This window comes from Chaetura pelagica, unplaced genomic scaffold (assembly GCF_000747805.2).
Source record: "Chaetura pelagica isolate M959 unplaced genomic scaffold, ChaPel_1.0 scaffold534, whole genome shotgun sequence".
Classification (NCBI taxonomy): domain Eukaryota; kingdom Metazoa; phylum Chordata; class Aves; order Apodiformes; family Apodidae; genus Chaetura; species Chaetura pelagica.
This window is the reverse complement of record NW_009953065.1, coordinates 967,763-976,899: the sequence shown is the minus strand read 5'-3', so window position 1 is coordinate 976,899 and position 9,137 is coordinate 967,763. Positions and strand designations below refer to the sequence as shown.

The window sequence follows — 9,137 nt, the reverse complement described above, 5'->3', positions numbered from 1 at the left end:
CAGGAATGAGAAAATGCATTGCAGAAATGCAAAAAAAAGACAAAGAAGTTATTCTAAAATAGCAGAAGCTTCCAGCTCATTTAATCCACAAAGATCAGGGCACACGTATCACACACCCATGAAATGCCCTTTCTCAGAACAGCACATTGTACAGTAAGCTTGGCTTCCAAAAGCACTTCTCCTGGTGGACCCTTGTCATTACTAGGGACACCCTCACTGAGCATCACTTCTAACATGCCAGTGGAAGACACAGGAAAACCTGGGAAAACCCAGGCTAACATTAAATGAGGGTCTCGCTGAGGCCTCAGTCCCCACACAGCAGCATGTACCTTTGCTTACATGGCACATGCTGACACAAAGCCAGTGTGGAGCCTGACCCTGCCTGGCCCTTGCCAAGTCCACAAATCCTTTGGTCAACAGCAGGCAAATCTCTGAGACTACACAGCAACATCAGCTTTGCTAATTTATCTTGTCTCATCCAGCTGAACTAAATCATCAGGAGTTTGATGTTTATTTGAGCTCTCTGAAGTTTTAATTGTATTTACACACCACCCTGATGAAATTCAGTTGCTTACAACCAACTGCTTTTACTGCTGGCCCACAGTGTTGTGTTGCCAGCGACTGACAAATCTCTTCAAGGTCAGAGTTACTGTCTGGTCTTGAAATTCTCAATTGAAACATGAGGTAATGAGTTAAATATGATTTTATAAATATTTTATTTCAACTGGATCATGTAAGCCAGCTGTAAATTGCATGAGGAAACTTGATTGAGAGCACAGGGGAACAAGGCATCCTGCTCTGCTTCCCCCAGTGTGAGCTGCTCTGGTAACCTGGGAGAAGCAGCAAGCAATCACCATGTGTCTGTTGTAGAAATAAACTGAAATCTGGTGCCGCCTCATTAGTACACACTGGTGTGTTCTGGGGACTGTCTCTTGAAATCCTTACTCCAGTTTAAACAGTTAGATCCCGTGAAATTAACCTCTGTTCAGTATTTCTATCATCCTTGCAGGTGGTACATGAAAATCAAGTAGCTAGTAAGCACCCATGACTTATTAATCAGTTGCAGCTATTGACTCCCTTCGGCTAAACAACTGTTCCTCCCTTAGTTTCTCATGAATCTCCATAGTCAGGTAATTATGCTAAGAAGTGAAAAATAATAAAACTTGCATATTGGCAGCTAAGCCCCACTTACTTTAATTAAATAAAACATGGCACTCCTGGCACTCTGTGTCTACTGTACTGCTAAGCTCTCTAGAGATCTCAGCGCATAAAGGCACAGCTTCCTGGGGGATTCTCTCCAGAAAGAGTCTGACCTGGGAAAGCAATGCTGAATGTGAAATTGCTCTAAAATTGCACGGATGCTAGAGCTGCTGGGATGTGCAAACTGCACCAGACAGAAAAACAAATGCAGGACAGAAGCAGGAATAAGTAGATGATGTTTCAATGCACCCAAGCTGGAGGAACCCAGAGGACACATTGCTCCCAAAGGAGTATGGCTTGCGGGTAGACAGACAAACTTCAGGCACTAAGCATTACTTATGTGGCTACACAGTGTGCTTTTGTTTCATAGGCTGCTGGTATCTCACCTAGGAAAAAGCAAAAGCAAGCCAGAAAAACTGGTGAGGTTAGTGGTTCAAGTCCCTTCAGGAGGGATGCACTGGCTGAACAGCACAGCTGCTCCACATGCCTGCTACACATTCTGTTCCTCCAGACTTAGCTCTCTTCACTCTCCTCAAAACTTACTTCACCTCCAACTTAGCTGGAGGCTAAGCCCTTCAGAGGAAGCAAGAGCAGCAATCTGCAGCATGCAATGACACAGCTGCATGGAGCCTTCACTGCAGGCTGCTGTGCAGTGGCAGGGAGGACTCTGGACAGAGGAAGGTGGCCCACTGCCATGCAGGGGGAGGCCAGTGGGCAGAGACATGCCATCATGCCATTGCCACCATGCTTTAGTCTTGTCTGGTTACACATATCATTAGTTCTTACCAGCTTGTGTGGACACACCTCATCCCCCAGACCATCATTCAAGTTCTGCTGGGGTTTCCCATGGAGAGCTCAATGGGGCACGATGGCTCAGGACAATGTCTTAGACATCCTGTGAGGCAGCACTGAGGTGTCCAGCAGAGCATGACAAGCCTCAGGACAACAACTCTTGCTTCTCTGTCACATCACAACTGTCCTTGCCATATTAAGGATAAATTCCTCTGCGGAGACAGCAGAGCTTGTTTTAAACCAGCCAAGGCTGCAAGAGGACCTCTGTGAAACCCACCACTTTGTGCTCCTAAAGCAGATGCAAGTTTTGCTCTTGCTTGCTCTGCTGTAAAGACAGTGACCTCTATAAACAAGATTAAAAAGACAGATCAAACCAAAAGAACTCCCTAATGAAATAAAATGCTTTGTGCACAGACTTCTCCCCTTAGACAAGAGGAAGAGGGAAAACCAGCTGATAAATATTAATCCCACAGCTGAAGGCAGAGCCCAGTGCCCTGGCAGGATGTCTGCATGGCATCACTGCCTCTCCCCAAGCAGGCTGGGAAATGGGAACTGCTGTGGGAATGACAGAGAACTGGGACTTGCTCCAGGTCTTGTGATACCCCAGGTGACTCCTGGCTGGGGGGAACCTGGACCAGGACATTGCCAGTAAAATGTGATTCAAGAGCTGGATGGGATGTTTTTCCTGCCCCTGTGTCCTATCTAGCACCCAGATGGATGCCAGCACGACTGGAGGTGGAGCTGTGGTCACTGGGGTGCCAGCCAGAGTCCTTCCCAAGGGGCACATCCCCAGAACTGGGGTTTGCTGAGGTTCAGCTGCTCATCCTGAGGTGATGGTGCCACCTCGCCTCCTGGCCACAGAGCTGCCCCACAGCAAGGCATTGTTTTGTGACAGCATCCCTTAAGCAGTTCAGTTTTACAGCTGAACCAACTCAAGAAAATCCACCTTGCAAGCAAGATATTAAGATTTAAAGCAATTAGCTTCCCAGGTTCACCAGGCTGGTGCATCTATGGTGAACTTAATTGAAATCAGCAGAACATTTGAAGAGGAAGGATGAAAACAGGGCAGCTGGGAAAACAAATGTTCTTTTTTCTAATTATGCTGTGGACTCTCTCTAATGGATCCCCCTGAAGCTTCCTGATAAAGTAACTGACATATGGTACCTACTTGCAGATGGATCATAATAGGCAGGGATGTAATTTTGCAAAACTAAAAATTCATGTTGGATTTGATATATATTTAGGATCTAGTTAATTCATATAGATTGCATTGTGCATACAAATGATCATAAAATGCAGCAGGCAGAGAAAACCTCCTTAGCAAAATTGACTGTCACAGAATCAGAAAAGGTAAATGAGATATGACAGGGGAACTGAGGGAGGAAAACATGAGAAATACAGAAACAGCAAACATATGGGGTATCCAAACTGAGAAAAAACCCTGTAAGATACAGTAATGCAGAAGCAGAAACAAAAAGATCCTATTTTCTGTTTCACAACTCCTCCTGCACTTGGTTCTAAAATAACTTCTGGTGTTGTTTAACAAATTTACTGTTAGCTTTTCCAGGTTTACATAACATAGCATTATGTAATTTTTTCCCCACTTTTTCAGATGCACCTGAGAGCTGATGAATCCAGCTGATGAAGTGCTTTGCAGTAAGAACAAGTTTCAGTGAAAACATGTATATCTAACAGCTAAAAGCTGTTCCCAGGGACCAAGTGACCCGTATTTATTTTCCCTGTCTTCTGTTATTGGAAAAATAAGATTATTACTATCAGCATTAATGTTACCAATCAAGTTATAAATGCTACATAGTAAATTAGGATCCTATTCCACTGACACTATGACCAAAGACTTGGATAGAAGAGATGGCTGAAGAGATATGTCCTACATATCACAGAGGCCACAGAGACAGATGCTCTTTCCCATGCTCACAAAGGATCTGAGATCTCCAGCAAGGCAGGAACAGAGGCTCAGCATGGAAGATTGCTAATCTTGCACCCTAATTAGCCATATGAAATTACTCTTGAAACTTGATATTTGCTTAAACTTCCTACCTTTAAGGAAGAGCTTAAGGAGGAAACTATAAAAACAGAATTTGGCCAATGCTCTGGATTTAGACTCAGAAATCATGTGTTTGGATAGTCACACAATGGCTAAATTACACAGGTGCTCCTATGGCCCAGACATCTGCATCCAGGTATCCCTGTGGCTGAGGCAGGCAGGTGAGGGCTGTGGGCAGGGGGTAGCCTTCACTCAAAGTCTTTGCACAGAAGCTGAATTTGTTTGAGGAGAGCAAGAAGATAGGCCCTGCAACTGCTTTAAGAAGACACAGCTTTAGGAGTATAAAAATGTTAAGAATTTTCAAAGTCAAGGTCTTCAAACCTTTTTCTTCCCTGCACAAACACTTATCAGATGCTTAGTTTTTCATAGGCGATCCATTAATTCACCTGCGAGATTCTTGCTGAACAAGCAGGTACAAGCAGATTCCCCATGTCACCTCTCAAATAGGAGGCTGGACTAAAGACCTCCTGAGGTGCCTTCTACCCAGAATTATCCCAAGGTTCTGTGAGGAGGAAGTAAACGAACAATTTGCTCTCAAAACAAAACTGGGAGACATGCAGTACGCTCTCTGAAAGCTTGTCATCTGATAATTTGTGATAAAACAACAAATTCATGGCCTTCACTCCACCCAACAGCTGCTAAGTATCTATTTGTTGAACTGCAACTTGAGTTGCACTGGGGCCATAATGGAGATGATGTGATGGGTGATCCCTGCAAAAAGCCCATGCAGTGATTTTGTGCAGATGCTCATAGAGGCAGGAGGTAAGTGCCATTCCCCCAGGCAGCTCATTGCAGCTGGGAAGCTGGCCCCAGAGTCTCTGCATCTGGGAGCTCCCAAAATGCCACTTTCCAGGGGACACCCACACTAACAGCTGGGAGAGCTGAGGGATGCTGCTGAGTGGTACCTTGCAGGCATCGTTCACACTGCTCCTTTCCACCCCCTCTCCTTCCCCAGGGCATGACAATGACCACTCAGGAGAGTCCTCTCGATGTGACAGAAAATATAGTGGGAAAATAAGTCTTTTTTGTGTCCTTCACCTTCCCACATATCTTGTACATAAAAGCCAAATTACTACCCTAGAGTCTAATAATATGGTAATTGTAACATTTGCAATCCAGGAATTTCAGGATGTTTACTGAAGAAGTTATTATTTCACTGTGAAATTGCTTCCATGCGTTCTTTAAGATTCCCTAGAGAGCCAAGTGCAAGCTTGAAGAATACAGAACAGGGGATTTTTTGTCCTGGCATGTGACATGTCTCGTTAGGAGACACCCACCAGCTCCCCTTTACCTTGTTTTCTTCACCCCAGCTCCATTTTCAGGGAGGCAGGGGTGGAAAGTGAGTTGCCAGTACCCATCAGCTGGGGAGTGAGAACTTTCTCATTTTATTTTCAGCTGCTGGCCACCTGCTAAGCCACAGAAATGCTGCCTTCAAACACCAGCAAAAGACTTTGAAAAGAAACGGGGATGGCTCTGATCTCCAGCACGTTGCTGCAGCAATTCCCCTGAAACTGGTGCTTTCATTGCAGGGATCACAGCTGCAGCTGGCAGCAAAGTCACTTCACTTTTTCTTTCTTCCTTTCTTTAGTTTTTTGGTTTGATTTGGTTTTGTTGTGTTGTTTGGGTTTTTTTGCTTGTTTGATTGCCAGTGTGTAAATTCAAAACCCAGTTTCCTGGTTGGTTTGTGCCATTGGGGTTAGAGGTGGCTGGTGGGAAGTATGTGCAGAGAGGGATGGAAGTCTTTGAGTGACAGAGCACTTGCTCCCACTCTAGGATGTGGAGGGGTGCCTGCAGTTTCCTGCCTTTCTGGGAGGCACTACCTGAACTTCTGGTCAGCAAAGGAAGGTCTAGCAGAGCCTACTGCCCTGGGGAAGCTCCAGCCTTCCCAAAATGGCAGCATGACTGAGGCTGCTTCTCCCTTCCAGCACTAAAACATAACCCAGCAATACTTTCCTTCTGGTCAAAACTAACTTTTTCCTGGGCCAGAACAATGCTTCAGTTCCAATTTCAGATGTCTTAAAAGAAGGTAAGCATGGGATATGGAAGCTTCATAAAGCCAGGAAAGACAAAATATTTGCTGACAATGTGATCTCAGCCCCCTTGGTGGAGCAAAAGAAAGGAAGGCAAAGCACATGCACATCTCACCATGACCTCCAGCTTCCAGGCTTGGGGTTGTCCTACCACAGCCTGCTTGGCACCTCTTGGTGACAGCTTCATCCTCAGGTTCTGCATACATGAATCCCCCTTCTCACAGTGACATGCCACTTCTCAGCTTTGTTCCACATTCTTTGAGCTTGGCGCTGGTTTCTTTAGGCACACACCTCAGCAAATATCTTTCTGAACAAGGGCCCAGTTAATGCATCACCCAGCAATTGGTGACCAGGAAAAATATGTCACCTGACACTTTTTTCCAGGCAGCTCTCACTGGATAAGAATTGCATGCACTGCCCTGAAGGAGCTATTCACTTGTGTGCCTTCAGATCTTTGGAAAACACTGGGCAATTTGAAGGCAAGTAGTTATGCTCTTTAGGAGAGCAGTAAATACGTGGGTTTTTTTCACACCTACACTCTCTAATGCAATTGCATGGATTTTCATCAGAAAAAACAGGCTCATGCACCAAAATTAACAGGCAATTCCCTGGCAAATAAAGGCTGGAAGCCTCTGAAGTTCATTCAACATCTCTTAAGTCCAGCAGACAAAGTTCCAAAACATTCCCATCTGTGCTCTGCCTCATTTGTTTTCTCCATCCATAGAGTCAAAACACAGTTACATATAGTGAAGACTGTAAAACTATCATAGCCTGGAGAAGAGTGGGCTTGGACAAATTTCTTTCTAATCATTGTGTCCCTTTAATGAGCTCCTGCTTGCAGTACTGAAATGCTGCAGCAAAGGCTGAAGATCTGCACTGAACACCTGGCCAGTCTGCTCTACTCAGACAGACTGTTTGCAGATCCTTGACCACACGCCAGGTTGCCCATGGACCTAAAGCCATGGCTCTGTATGAACAGACCAGGACAAGGTTTTGGCTGCGCTAACTGCTCATACTACCAGATGCTGAGAGGAGTTCATCAGAAGGTACTGCTCCCTGTGCCACATGCACTTTTTACTTACCTCTGTGTATTGCTGAACTACATTTTCGGGAGTTGGTCCAAGGAAGATGTAGAAGTCAAGGACTCCTCCAATAGTGCGGAAAGTTAAAGATGGGTTTGGACTCAGAGTAACATCTGAAAGGAAAAAAAAACAGAATCCCAGTGAAAACCAACTCGGCACTGTGGGTAGGAATGGTTCAAAGCTGCACCAGGGGAGTTTCAGACTGGACATTAGGAAGCATTTCTTTATTGAGAGGGTGGTCAAACACTGGAACAAGGTTCCTGGAGAGGTGGTCAATTACCCAAAGCCTGTCAGTGTTTAAGAGCCATTTAGACATTGTCCTCAATAATATGCTTTAACTTTTGGTCAGCCCTGATGTGATCAGGCATTTGGACTAGATTATCAGTGTAAATCCCTTCCAACTGAACTATTCTATTCTATTCTGTTCTAGACTAGTCTAGTCTAGTCTATCCCATCCCATCTGTATGCACAATGGTCTCTTCTTGCATAAATGTATCCCCAGGCAGAGGTGCCTACACATTCAAATCACTACCGGATGCCTTGTGGGTACAATTGGATGGGCAAACAGGACCTGCACATAGGCTGGGAGTTGCCCAGTGTTTCTGTAATCTCCGCTTTCAGACTGACACTGTGCAGGAAGAAATCACAGGAACCCACACAGAGTAGTTTGCACAGATCCATTTGTCTCAATTTCATTTATATAAAAAGAAACCACAAGCTTGTGTTTAGTGTTCCTCTATATTATTTTAATCTTCTTGTTGGAAGTCTGCCTGCTAGGGAAACTGATTTTATAGACTGAGTGAAGACTCCCCTTTTCTGAAACTATACCACTGGATTAATACAGGAAGGTGACCATGGCAACGCACAAAACTAGTCTCCACAGACAGAACACAGGACTAACTTAAATTGATTTGATTCAGTTATGTCAATCCCAGAAGAAATTTCTTCCATCTTCTCCTTTCCCTGTATGTGCTTCTATTTAAAAAAAACTAATAATATTTTTTTCACTGAAAATACCTTATCTTGTTGGAACAGTCATTCTAATGAAATCCCTTTCAAAACTTTATAGCAATTCCTGGAACCTCAGTTGCGGAACCACATTGAATAAGTAATCAGTAAAACAGTTTTTTATATTTACTAATTTACCAACTTTCTATATGCAACCCATGTATCTTTTTACCTTGTGCATTGGAGTTCAGAAGGAGAACACCATGGGCATTGGAGTCATCTTCTACACACATATAGAAAGGGTGAACTCCATAGAGGTTGGCAAAAGGCTGAAATGAAAACAGCACATTAGGTATGGTTTGACTTTGCTATTTTTCATAGGTTTTGTCAGCTAGATGCATATGCAAAGACAAGGAAATAAATTCATTCATAGTTAAAGACTTGTTTTGAAAGGTGGGGATTTTTTCATCTGAACTTGAGATAAGTCAACTTGATAGAAAAAAAATATTTTTTCTGCCTTATCATTATGGTACTTTTTTGCCTCTCTCAGTTAAACCTTCCATATTATGACAAACCTTCAAAAATTACATGGGTAAGAACTGCTTTGTTGGGTAGACTCACCAGCCACTGACCCTCATTTAGCCAAACATCTAATGAGTCCTTCTCAAGTCCAGTGTGCTTGGATGAACAGGGATTCAACCAAGCATGAAATTAAATGCTTTCCTGAACCAGGACCTTGGCACACAAAATACTTTTTTCTGAAAATTAACTGCACCATGAGAAAGCTTCTGATGAATCATTTCAAAGTCCCCTCAAAATGATTCATGGTTTTGTAATTCAATTAAAACTTACAACACCTGCAAAATCTGTGACATTCCATGTTTGCCACTGATTCCCATTAGCAGTGTTACTGTACGGAGGGAGGGGCTCCCTCAGCAAAGCTGTACCTCACCTCCTTTTGCTGATTCAAATTAAGACAAAGTGTTGCATGAAGACAGTTACCACTGGTGCCTGATCCCT

General features: G+C 43.9%; 1 protein-coding gene across 1 annotated transcript in view; it reads right to left on the bottom strand.

Annotated features, from left to right (window-relative positions):
• The window catches only part of LOC104387990 (maltase-glucoamylase, intestinal-like), a 57,043-nt gene that overhangs the window by 32,377 nt on the left and 15,529 nt on the right, over window positions 1–9,137 (bottom strand). Inside the window, exons 6-7 of the mRNA XM_009996793.1 lie at window positions 8,350–8,446; window positions 7,170–7,282 (exon numbers count right to left, since the gene is read on the bottom strand). Of these exons, the coding sequence (XP_009995095.1) occupies window positions 7,170–7,282; window positions 8,350–8,446 (210 nt within the window). The remainder of the gene's footprint in view (window positions 1–7,169; window positions 7,283–8,349; window positions 8,447–9,137) is intronic.